The 13,429-nt window shown below is 43.2% G+C and overlaps 1 protein-coding gene and 1 pseudogene across 1 annotated transcript; one reads left to right on the top strand and one right to left on the bottom strand.

Moving 5' to 3' along the window:
* Window positions 1-406: 406 nt before the first annotated feature.
* Window positions 407-2,124, bottom strand: LOC127683626 (TD and POZ domain-containing protein 1-like; the record flags this gene model as incomplete). Its single annotated transcript, XM_052180935.1, has 2 exons — window positions 407-490; window positions 1,498-2,124. Coding segments are annotated over 2 exons (711 nt in total), but the record flags the coding sequence as incomplete, so codon positions are not given.
* A 6,390-nt stretch (window positions 2,125-8,514) lies between these two features.
* On the top strand, window positions 8,515-9,615 carry LOC127682241 (TD and POZ domain-containing protein 2-like; annotated as a pseudogene).
* Window positions 9,616-13,429: the final 3,814 nt, after the last annotated feature.

Here is a 13,429-nt window from a genome sequence, read left to right as displayed (position 1 = left end):
CTGTGAGTTAAAGGGGATTCAAAGGGCATTGTCTTCCCGAGAATCTCCATTCCCTGTCTCCCTCCCTGCTTCTGATCATCTTCCTTAGGGCTCTCTGAACTATGAGGGCATGGATTTAAGGGAAACATCTCATTTACAGTTGTGTGTATGAAGATCTTTCTTTGTCTCTGTCTCTCCAATGTCTCTGTCTCTGTCTCTCTCTGCATAATGTCTGGGTGTTAATCTCTGTATTTGTTCCAGTCTGCTGCAGGAGGAAGCTTCTCTGATGAGTGAATAAGGTATTAATTAAGGAGATTATTAAGATTAAAGGATTATTGGAAGATATTTTACCCTTTTTAAAGAAGACCAGTAGTATTTTACAGGTGTTTTACTCCAGTTCACTGGGTTATCTATCATCTGGTTTGTTTTAGTTGGTGTTCTGGACCAAGGACTTGTACCTCTGCTCCTTCCCCAGCCGGTTCTCCCTCAACAGGTATACAGGCCTGCAAATCTGTAATGAATAAATCCCTTTGGATGTTTTCAAAACATTTAATAGATTTTGCATGCCTTAATCCACAAACACATCTCTCCCAGAAGGATTAGACTCCCTCTACTATGGCATAGTCTTCTCAGTCGTCATAAGAGCATGAGGGTGGAGTTCTCATTTTCCAACATTAAATTCCAAGGAAAAAGACCAAGGGTTTCTAATATTGGTAGGAGAGTGAGGGCTCTGTTCAAACATCCACAGCTGAGCTAGGCTGCTTGGTCTACATGTTACTTCTCTGAAATAAACATCTCTGGAAACAACAGACTGATTTCAAAAGTTTTATTCATCTTGTATTTTATTTGGTTAAGGTTTTGTCTACAGAGTTCTTTGTGGCCATGGAGACAAGAGGAGGGCCTCAGATCTCTGATTCACCAGTTTCAGGTGGTGAAAAACTCTCCTGTGTGTGTAGCGAACTTAGCAAGAGATCTCTGAGAGAGCAGTAATTGCTTTTGAAGCCGAGTTCCCTGAACCTTGAATGTTTAAAAAGAAACTCTTCATTGTCTTTCCTTCACTGATGAGGAAGCAATCATGGTTGATTTCTCCTTGCCAATGGCCACAGTCATCTCTTCTGTTCAGTCCAAGGCAGAAGTGTTTCTCCAAAGAAACACAGTTGTTCTCTGCCTAGGGCCAGCTCTAAATTGAATCAGTTTTCAAACAATCAGACAAATTCAAACAGGAACATTAACATCATAGATGTCATGTAGAGTGTCCCAGACTGCAGTGCTGCCTATTGCACACCTACCATTTCAGTATGTATAATATATTGCAGGTGTTTTAAATCCTGAGCCACCATGCTGCCATTCCTCTGATAAAGTGAAAATGCTCCCTCAATACCATTGTCTAAGCAGAAGTCATTGGTAAAAAAGCTGGTTGTTGCTGTTGCAGAAGAGGTGCAGGTCACAGCTGTCCATCTTCTGAGATCACTTTAGGCATTTAAATCATGGCTCCAAAGAAGGACACTGTGCAGAAGCCAGGGAGCAGAAGGCTTCAGCCACCAAGGGGGGATGTGACTCCACCAATGACTTCCACCCTGAGGTCTTAGAGACCTCATAGGCAAAATCTGTAATGAAATCCAGGGCCTGAGTCTTCAGCCACTGTGTGCTGTGGAGGTCAGCCAGGATGAGAGTGTTTGCAGCATTCTCCACAGAGAGGATCCTGCAGAGGGCATCCTCACACATGGCCTTCAAGCCGTCCAGGCCATACCTGTCAGCAGCTGCCAGCAGACCAGAGGCCATGGAGTAGCTCTTGAGGTTTGGTGCCTTCCATGTGTAGATGAAGCCCATCATCTCCTGGAAGACTTGGGGATCCAAGTCATGAATCTCAACGAGGTTTTTTAGTCTCTCCTGCATTTCATGTTCAAACATGGCTCTGAAAACTGGAGAGCGAGCTGCTAGGATGGCCTTGTGAGCCCTGAATTCATGGCCACCCACCAATAGGGAGCAGTCTGTGAAGATGGAATTCTCCCAAAGCTTCCCTAGGTCATCTGCCAACACATGCCTTGGATCCTTGATTGCAGGTGTCATGTTCTGTCCAGGCATGCTGAAGATGGCTCCCGCTATGCTCACCTTGCAGCAGATGGTGAGCTGGTCTTCAGGGAGAAGTAAATGCTGATGGGAGAGGAGGAAATCTCGAAGGATGAACTCTTTGAATCCCCTGTGTTGGTATTGCCAAAAGCTTACAACACTGGGGTTCTTCCTACTTTGACATTTCTCTCCTTGGGAATTTATGATCCAGAACTCAAACTTTGCCCAAACTGGGCACACGGGACAGCTGAGCAATCCCAGGTCAACTGACAGGTAATCTTTGCTTTCTTTATCAACTCCATTTGGGTATACTCTCAAACATCATGCCACTTCCTCATTGTCCTCTAATGAGAACTCTGGGCTTCTAATCTCTTTCTGAATTCCATCCATGCAAAATGAGAAGTTGCTAATGGTCCACTCATAGCAGATGTTTTTTACACTGATCTGTGTGGAGCCCTTGGCTTCCATGTCCCCTGACATTTCTGTTGGCGGTAGTTTGGAGGTTAACATTGATCTGAAAAGAAGAACTAGCATTTATTGATTCTTCATCCTGATACATACAATTATATATACTCTTTAGATTTTATTTTAGATTTCTCCTAAATTCTTTCTCTCTGCTGTTTTTCTCTCTGTCTCTGTGTAACTGTCTCTGGTTCTCTGTGTCTCTCTTCCCCCCTCTCTGTCTTCTCTCTCTCTTTCTCTCTCTCTCTGAGTATATATCTGTGTGTGTTTATTGAACATACAGAATTAATTCCTTTATATAAATAGAAAGAGGATATATGAGAACAACATAAATTCAACTAATATAACAATGACTACAGTCAGTACTTACTTAGTCCACGAGGTTTGAAGTCTCAGGTTTTCTTCAGTATATGCTGGTATTCTGAAGTAGAGTCTAATGCCAGTGAAGAAATGGGCTCGCTAGTAAGATGAGAGCAGGCAGGCAAAGACACAAAGTCTACTTCTTCATATGCTTATATAGGCCTCCAGTAGAAGGCGTGGCCCTATTAAGGATGTGTCTTCAGTCTCAGCTTCTGGATTAAAGGTGTTTGTTTTACTGCCTGAAGACTCAGATTAAAGGTGTGTGATTTTCAACCCTAAGAATCTGTGTTTGAACTGGATCTATCTATTTCAATTTAAGCAAAACAAGCTTTTAAAAGATGATCCCTCCATTTTATATGTTACATGAGTCCACAGGTAGTCTAGACAAGAAGAGCCATCACCAGGGTACTTTGCTTACTGATACTTCAGACTTCCATAAATGAAGGTATCATGTCAATATCTGCAAAGCTATTATTTACTCCTGTGCTGGTTTTTACACTGATTTCTGCCATAAACCTGATCAGGGAAGGGATGTTTTCCTTAACTGGTCAAGAGTCTGAGTGTTCACCAAATGGAGGGCATGTAGAAGAGCTCCTGTATGGTGGTCAGGAATCAGAGCCCCAAAACTCTGAAGATGGCTTTCTTCTTTCCTGTGTGTTATTCCAATCAGAAGCACAGACCTTGTGATCACTCCTCCCAATTTGGTCGGTGGTAGTCTTGTACTTCCCTCCGAGGAAATCCTTCTTCAGAGCCAATTAGAACAATGGTTCTGGAATATCCTAAATGCTTCTCTTTCTGTTTCTCTCTGTCTCTCTGTCTCTCTGTCTCTCTCTGTCTCTCTGTCTCTGTCTCTGTCTCTCTCTCTCTCTCTCTCTCTCTCTCTCTCTGTGTGTGTGTGTGTGTGTGTGTGTGTGTGTGTGTTTATCTGGTTTTTTGAGACAGGGTTTCTCTGTGTAGCCCTGGCTGTCCTGGAACTCACTTTGTAGACCAGGCTGGCCTCAAACTCTGAAATCTGCCTGTCTCTGCCTCCCAAATGCTGGGATTAAAGGTGTGTGGCACCACTGCCTGGCTGGATTCTCCTTTTTTCAATTTTTATTTTATTAATTTTCATCTGAAATTCTGCCTCACTGCAGTGCTCCCCTCACAGTTTTTCAGCCCTCCCCCATCTCCTTGGCCTCTGAGAGGGTGCTCCCCATGCATTCCCCCTCCCTGGGGCATTAAGTCTCTATAGGATTAGGCACATCCTCTTCCACTGAGGCCAGACAAGGTATGCCTGTACTTCATTTGTTCTTGGGGCATCAGACAAGTTCATGTATGCTCACTGGTTGGTGGCTTAGTCTCTGGTGGCCCCTGAAAGTCCAGATTAGGTGATACTGGTCATTTTTTTTAGAGTTGCCATCTCCTTTAGTTCCTTTAATCCTTCGCCTAACTCATCCATAGGGTTCCCCTACTACAATCCAATGCTTAGCTGTAACTGCATTTCAGTTAGCTGTTGGTAGAGCCTCTGAGAGGACAGCCATGCTAGCCTCCTGTCTGCATGGAAAACATAGCATTAGTAGCGTATGTGTGTCTGTGTGTGTGTGTTCTGCCCAAACAGCATTACATGCAAATTTTCACTGCAAGTAATCAATGTTCTGGTTCAAGGATTCTGCTTTCTGAAACATCATAGGAGTGGCTCCTCCATGACCTCCAGAAGCTGGTAGATGGAGTAGATTGTCAGGTGAACCATGTCAAAACATTGGCTTCCAGCGTGGATTGCAGCAGAGTGAGTGAGCCCAGGTTTTGTGTTCTGGCTTTTTTGCCATTATTTTTTTTTCAATTTTACTTAAATATCTTCTTTATTTACATTTCAAATGTCCTCTTTGCTCAATGCCCCTCTGAAAACCTCTATCCCATCCCCTCCCTCTGCTCACTAACCCACCCACTCCAGCTTCCCTGACCTGGTAGGGGTACTCTGAGGCAATGAGCCTTCAAGGGTCCAAGGGTCTCTCCTCTCATTGATGTCTGTTCAGGCTGTCCTCTGTTACCCATGTGTCTGGAGTCATCGTTTCTTCCATGTGTACTCTCTCATTTGTGCTTAAGTCCCTGAGAACTCTGGGCTTACTGGTTGGTTCGTATTTTTGTTCATCCTATGGGGTTGCAAACACTTTCAACACCTTGGGTCCTTTAGCTAGTTCCTCCATTGAAACCCTTTGCTCATTTCAATGTTGGGATGTGTGTGCATCCCCCTCTGTATTTGTCAGGCACTGGCAAAGCCTCTCAGAAGAGAGTTATATCTGGCTCCTGTCAGCAAGCACTTATTGGCATCCACAATAGTGTCTGGGTTTGTTAACTGCATATGGGATGCCCCTGCCACAGGTGGGGAAGTCTATGGATATCCATTCTTTTACTCTCTGCTCCACACTTTGTATTTCTTCCCATGGGTATTTTGTACCCCTTCTAAGAAGAATCAATGTAGCAACACTTTGGTCTTCTTTCTTCTTGAGCTTCATGTGGTCTTTGAATTGTATTTTGGGTATTCTGAGCTTCTAGGCTAATATCCACTTATCAGTGAGTTGGTCTTGAAGTCCTCTATCAGCATCATGCAATGTGATTTTAAATTCAAATCTTGATCTGTGGTATATTTGGTTATCCAGAACTTGCTGTGCTGGGAGAACTGGCTTCTGATGATGCTAAGTAGCCTTGGTTTTTGTTGGTAGGGTTCTTGGGCTTGACTTTCACCATCTTGTTATTTTTGGTGTTACATGGTTCTGTTGTTTCTGTGTTCCTACCTGGAGCTTGTACTTCCTGTGGGCCTGTAAGCCTGTGCCAGCACTCCCGGGAGCCCAGCTCTCTTCTGGTGGGACCTGTGCACAGATGGCTGTGGAGCATCCCCAGCTCCATGGTACAGATAGCTCAACTGTTTTTTTTTTTTTTTTTTTTTAATAATAGCTCAACCTGTGTCATTTTTTTTCATTTAATGTTTTTGTGTTTGTTTTAGATATTAACTTAGTTATGAAGAATGACATCAATTAAAATAAACTTATTTTCCCAGAACAGCCCTAGTGTGTATCCTAGGGTACCACTTCAGTTTAGGTTCTTCTGCTTCTGTCTCTTGAATATCATTTTCAGAAGGACACCTCTGACTTTAGCTTCAGAGTTGATCTTTTGGGCACTTATTTTTTTCTTTCTTTTTTTTATTCGATGTATTCTTTATTTACATTTCAAATGATTTCCCCTTTTCTGGGTCCCCACTCCCTGCAAGCCCCATAAGCCTTCTTCTCTCTCCCTGTTCCTCCAGACAGGGTTTCTCTGTGTAGTCCTGGATGTCCTGGAACTCAGTTTGTAGACCAGGCTGGCCTCGAACTCAGAAATCTGCTTGTCTCCTTCTCACAAATGCTGTGGTTAAAGGCATGCTCCACCACCACCTGGCTAACATAAACTTAATTTCTGTTCCCCTCTGCATTGATGGTCATTAGGCAGGTGGTGGTTTTGTAATCTGGGGTTGCAGGTGTGTTGTTGGAATAACCTGGTCTTGTTGAGGGTGCCAATTGAAGATGCTGGTCTTATTAGAGATTGGCTTAGAGAGTGAAGCTAGGCTCAGGTTTTGTTGAGGGGCATCTTGGAAACTAATGCTAGGTGCCAGGATATTAATTTGAACAGATTTTTTAAAAATGGAGTCTGAATTTCAAAAATCTGACCATACATCAGGAATATCTGTGTTCTCTAGTCTTAGTTTTTGGTGTTCAAGTTTCTGATGCTGGATAACTATTCTTGTTAGCTAAATTGTATCAATGAATAATGTGGAATTTGTAATTAAAACACACCCCCACAGAAAGCAGAAGCAAAGACAGCTTTTGATCTAGCTTTTATTAATTAGGCAGCATATTTAAAAAACCTGCAGAGGGTCTAGAGGTTAGGGAAAGGTGTTTGAGAGATTTAGTGATAGTGGCAGAGAGAGTATTTAATAAAAGAGGACTACAAAAGAGAAAAAAGTTAAGTGGCCAGAAGCAACAGACTCCAGACCCATCAAAAAGTCTGTTGGCAGTCAAGGAAAAATCAGAAGAATGTAGGAGATGCCTAAAACAGATAGTTTCAGAGGAAGGAGGTAAGGGGGCCCTGAAGACCCTGAGGGGAAGTACAAAGTGTAAATGGAATAAAACACAGGAAAGAATAGAGCCATCTTCAGAGGTTTGGGGCTCTGATCCTGCCCACCATACAGGAGCTCTTCCACATGCTTTACATTTTGTGAACACTCAGACTCCTGAGCAGTTAAGGAAAGCACCCCTTCCCTGATCATGTTTATGATAGCATTTGTAAGACCAGTGCATGGGTAAATCGTATCTGTGCAGAGATTTACATCATCTCTTTATTTATGCAAGATTGTCCCTAGTAAGCAAAGTATATTGTTGATGGTTATTGTTCTAGTCTGCACTACTTGTGGACATACTAAAGTGGAAGGCATGCCTTTTAAATTTTTTTCTTTTGCTTTTTTTCAAGACAGTGTTTCTCTGTGTAGCCATGGCTGTCCTGGAACTCACTTTGTAGACAAGGCTGGCCTTGAACTCAGAAATCTGCCTGCCTCTGCCTCCCAAATATTGGGATTAAAGGCGTGTGCCCCCAGTGCCCTGCGAATTTTTTTTCTTAAGTTGAAGTAGGTAGATTCAGTTCAAATGCAGATTCTTCTTGTCAGAAAAAACATACACATTTAATCTGAGAAAAACATACACCTTTAATCTGAGTCTTGAGGCAGAAAAACACACACCTTTAATCCAGATCTTCAGACTAGAAGACACTCCCTTAACTAGGCCACACCTTCTACTGGAGGCCCACAATAAGCATAAAGAAGAAGGAAGCTTTTTTCTTTGGCTTCCTGCTCTCATCTAAATAGCAAGCCCATTCCTTCACTGGCATTAGACCCTTCTTCTTAAGAATTCCAGTATATACTGAAGAACACCTGAGACTTCACACCTTGTGGAATAAGTAAATACTGACTGTAGTCATTGTTATATTAGCTAGACCTCAGCCTGTATGTTATTCTTCTATATTCTCTGTCTATTTACATAAAGGAATTCATTCTGTACATTCTCTATAGGACCCTGAAAATACAACACACTTGAGATGAGAATATATAAAGTTTTACAGACTTTCCTATCCAGAGGTGGATAGAATAGCTCAACTAGTGGCCACTGACCTAAGAGTCACGAAACTCAAACACATACACACACATAGAAATTCCAGTGTTTGGGGGAAAGAGAGAGGGGGGGAAGAGGGAAAGAGGGAGAGATGGAGGGAGAGGGAGAGGGGGAGGGAGATAGGCAAAGAGAGGGAGAGAGAGGGAGAGAGAGGGAGGTAAAGGGAAAGGGAGAGAGAGAGGAAAAGAGAGGGAGAGACGGAGAGAGAGGGAGAGAGAGGAAAAGGGAGACGGAGAGGGAGACGGAGAGGGAGAGAGAGAGAGAGAGAGAGAGACAGAGAGATAGACAGAGAGAGAGAGGAGAGAGAGAGAGAGAGAGAGAGAGAGAGAGAGAGAGAGAGAGAGAGAACTTAGGGAAATTGAAACTAAAATCCAAAGTATACCTATAATCGTGTTCAATAGGATGAAGAGTAAATAACCTCTGGTGTTCTCTCAGGTCAAGATTAACCTTCAAACTACCTCCAGCAGAAATGTCAGGGGACATGGAGACAAAGAGCTGGGGCTCCACACAGATCAGTGTAAAAAAAAAAATCTGCTATGAGTGGACTATAAGCAACTTCTCATTTTGCATGCGGGGAATTCAGAAAAGGATTTCAAGCCCAGTGTTCTCATTAGAGGCCAATGAAGAAATAGCATGGTGTTTGAGAGTACACCCAAACGGGGTTGATGAAGAAAGCAAAGATTACCTGTCAGTTTACCTGGGGTTGCTCAGCTGTCCAGAGAGCCCAGTTTGGGCAAAGTTCAAATTCTGGATCATAAATTCCCAAGGAGAGAAATGCCAAAGTATGAAGAACCCCAATGTCGTAAGCTTTCAGCAATACAAAAAGTGGGGATTCAAAAAGTTCATCCTTCTAGGTTTCCTCCTCTCCCATCAGCAATGGCTTGTCCCTGAAGACCAGCTCAGCCTCTGCTGCAAGGTGAGCATAATAGGAGCCATCTTTGCATGCCTGGACAGATCATGACACCTGCAATCAAGGAGCCAAGACAGATGTTGAGAGATGACCTAGCAAAGCTGTGGGAGAAATCTCTCTTCAAAGACTGAACCCTATTGGTAGGTGGCCATGTATTCAGGGCTCACCACGCCATCCTAGCAGCTTGTTCTCCAGTTTTCAGAGCCATGTTTGAACATGAAATGCAGGAGAGCCTAAAGAACATTGTTGAGATCCATGACTGGACCCTCAGGTCTTCCAGATGATGTACTTCATCTACTCAGGGGAAAAACACCACACCTCAACAGCAACTCCATGGCCACTGGTGTGCTGGCAGCTGCTGACAAGTATGGCCTGGAGGACTTGAAGGTCATGTGTGAGGATGCCCTCTTCAGGATACTCTCTGTGGAGAAAGCTGCAGACACTCTCATCCTGGCTGACCTCCACAGCACACAGTGGCTGAAGACTCAGGCCCTGGATTTCATTGCACTTCATTTCTCTGAAGTCTCTGAGAACTCAGAGTGGAAGGCAATGTTGGAGTCACATCCCTATTTGGCGGCTGAAGCCTTCCACTCCCTGGATTCTGCACAGAATGTTTTCTTTGAGCCCTCACTCAAAGGCATAAAGAGATTTTAGGAGCTAGTCAGATATGACCATCACCTGTCTTCCAATGGCAGCACCCAATATAGTTACCAATTACTTCTGGTTAGAGTACAGTATTGCTGGAGCATTTACACTGCATCTTCAAGAAAGCAGCATGGTGGCTCAGGATTTAAAACAGCTCTACTATGTTAAAATTGCAGGTGTGAATGGCAGAACAGGAGTCTCACACAATCTAGATGATATCTGCCCTGTTGAAGTTCTTGTTTGTTTTTGTCTGACATGATGGAAACTGGGATTCAAGGTAGGTGCTGACCATAAATAAGCACAGCCCAAAGGAATTTCATTGGGGGAAACTGTATGGACTGATCCAAACAGAACAAATGACCAGGGCCCAAAGAAAGGGAGATATCAAACATGAATATTTATTTATCTGAGACTTAAATGACAATGAAGACTTTTTAAAGGTTCAGTTTGTGGGAACTCAGCTGCAAAAGGAATTACTGCTCTGTCAGAGAACTGTGGTTCAGTTCCCAGCACACCCAGGAGAGTTTTCAACCAACTGTAACTGGTCATTCAGAGGATCTGAGGCCCTTCTCTGGTCTTCATGGCCACAAACAACTCTGTAAACAAAATCGTAACCCAATAAAATATAATATGAATAAAACATTTGAAATCAGTCTGTGGATTCCAGAGATGTTTAGGTTCAGAGAAGTCACATATAGTCCAATCAGCCCTGATCAGGTGTGGATATTCGTGGAGACTATATTACCAGAATTACAAACCCATTGTCTTTTCTTGGCATCTACATTAGGTAAAAGCTCCATCATCATGCTCTTATGATGACTAAGAAGTGTAGACCAGTGTGGAGGAAGTCTCCTCCTCCTGGGAGAGAAGTGTTTGTTGGTCAAAGCATGCAAAAATCTTTTATTAATTTTGAAAACATTCAAAGAGATTTATTCATTATGTATTCATATTCCCTAGGCCAGTAGTTTCTCATCTTCTCAGTGTTGTGCCCCCTTAATACCGTTCTTCCTGTTGTGGTCAACCAGAACCATTAAATAACTTGTTGGCTACTTCATTACTGTAGTGTGGCTCCCGTATGAATTATACTATAAAGATCTGATATAGAGGATATCTGATATCCAACCCCCATGAAATGGTCAATACTCCACCACAGAGGATGAGGGAGCCACAGTTTGAGAAGCATGGCTCCAGGCCATGCCTGCCTTCATACCAGCTAGACTTCTTACAGAACTTCTTGTACTAAAGTTCTACCACACCTAATTCCACAATCTCAATTAACCTCTGTACTGCACCACCTGTGGGAGTCTTCACTGACCATTCTTTTTATATCTTGTGGATGCCACAGATCTTTCCCTTCTAGCCTCCCTACCCAACTCTATGCTCTGCCCCAGGCTTTAAGTACAGCTTGCACCCCTGCTAACACAAGTGTCACTCTTTCCATGGTAACAGAAGGGTAAGGGCAGAATTAAAACTTGTCCTTTGCTTTCCCACTTACTATTTCCCCAATCCTATTCCAAGATTTATAGTGGGAAATTTGATGTGTTTTTTTTTTCTGTCCTGTAAAGCACCAAACAAGTGGATCACAAGACCTTCTCACCCATCTTCCTATAGCTGTTCAGCTGTTAAAGTGAATAGAATCCAGGCATGGATACACTGCTCCCATGTTCAGCCTGCCTGGAGTGAGAGGAAGTTCCCAAGGAATTAGCACTAGAACAATGGAAAGTCATGCCACGCTCAGCTGATCTGCTGAAGTTGTTACTTCAATATTCCTAATTCTGCTCCCTTTATGCTGACATCTTACAACCATCACAGACCGTCTTCATCAGGCTCTTATGTTCACTTGGATAATTGTTAACCTTGACCAAACAATCTCATCCATCAGGCCAGCCACATGGCCCCCACCTGAAACTTGCTTCCCATTTTTATAGTTTGACCTGGAAGATTTGTTGTATCACCAGTTAGACCCCTCTGTGAGAAAATACCTGTCAAAACAATATTTTTACATGCACCCAGAGCATCAGGTCCATCAGAGAGTCTGTGAAGGAGCTTCGGACTACTACTGTGCACAGTGGGGTTATGAAAGCACAGGTTCTACTGGGACTCTCACTAAAATCTGATTTCATCAAGCTAGTTGGGCTACCAACAAAAGAATACAAATGGAGGGACCCATGGCTCTGGCTGCATATGTAGCTTAGAATGGCCTTGTTGGAAATCATTGGGAGAAGTGGCTCTTGGTCTTGTGGGGGTTTTATGCTCCAGTAGAGGGGAATGCCTGGTCAGGAAGGCAGGAGTAGGTGCATGGGTAGGGGAGCACTCTCATAGAGGTAGGGGGAGGGGAATGGAATAGGGGGTTTTCGGAGGGGAGACTGGAAAGTGGATAACATTTGAAATGTAAGTAAAGAAAATATCCAATGAAAGAAAAGAAAAAAAAGAAGAAAAACCTTCACGCTTCTCTCATGCATATTCACCTTATAGCCACCTGACACTCAGCTTCACTGAAAGAAGAAAACAGGCCACTGGATGGGATTCAGGCTATATTTGGGGATGTAGAGCATGTACAAAAAAAGGAGTTACGTATGCATACAGATTCCAGGGTAAGCAATAGAAATACTCTCTTCTCTATCCAACAAGTTGTTAGACAGGTTCTGGCTGGCTATTGGGCCCAATAAAGTCCTTGCAAGGCTGGACTTCAGGCCCTAGCCTCTGCCTATGACCACACCTACCCTAACATAAGTGTCACTAAGTTTACTCGCTTCCTGTCTCAACAACCCACTCCACAATCATGACCCCTGCATTTATGAAAGCTTGTTCCAGATAATTGACTCCTCCTGTCCTGATTTGACATAGGACTGTTGGTTATGCTTAAATGCCTAGCCCACCTACTATGATAGAACAGCTCTCCCTGGAAACTATTCATAGACTACAGAAAGTACTCAGTGTACATGGCAGCATTCAGAGAGAGGTAAGCTCACCCTTCAGTAACAGAAGAAAGCCATTGTAATGGGAATCAGATACCCTCAGAACGTTCACATCTCTGCAATTTCATTGTAACTCCTACCAATTAAGAATATGAGTGCCTCTTGCTTCCAGAGGATGATAGGTGGGCTTGTGCATCAGGACTTACCCCTTGCAGACATTCCCTAGTTGTAAATGTATCATCTGATATTGGTATCCTGGCACAGTAGTTACCCCAATAACCTCCCACACAGGGGAAAGCATTCCCAATGAATTAGACTCTGTAGATCACCAGGTGAAAAGGGTTGCTGCACCTGTTGTGGTGTTCTCCACCTTGCTTGGTATAGGAGTAGCTGGTACAGCTGGCACAGGAACTTCTGCACTAGATCTTCAATCTACCAGGTGAACAAACTGAGAGACAGCAGCCTCACAATCATCACATTAGATGCAGAAAAAGCCTTTGACAAAATCCAACATCCTTCTTGACAAAAGTCCCAAGAGACAGGGATGTAACTGAATATAAAAAAGGCAGTTTAGAGCAAGCCCATAGCCAACCAACATCAACTTAAATGGAGAGAAACTTGAAAAATTCCACTAAAATCCAGACAAGGTAAGGTGGTCTCCTCTGTATATATACCTATTAAATAGGGCACTTGATGTCTTTGAGCAATAAGACCACTGAAGCAGATCAAGGGTATACAAATTAGAAAGGAAGAAGTCAAATATTGTTATTTGTATTAACATGAGGGTAGACATATGTCTCTGCATGGGTCTAGAGGAGGTGCCGGAGCTGAATCGGGGAATTTTATACTATCTCCTATCCCTGAGTGAGATGTTCTCTCTAACTCATAACTGCCTGGAAATGAAAAATTAT

The sequence above is a fragment of the Apodemus sylvaticus genome, chromosome 4, assembly GCF_947179515.1.
Source record: "Apodemus sylvaticus chromosome 4, mApoSyl1.1, whole genome shotgun sequence".
NCBI lineage: Eukaryota > Metazoa > Chordata > Mammalia > Rodentia > Muridae > Apodemus > Apodemus sylvaticus.
Note: the sequence above shows the minus strand (reverse complement) of the source record. Positions and strands in the feature narration are given on the sequence as shown.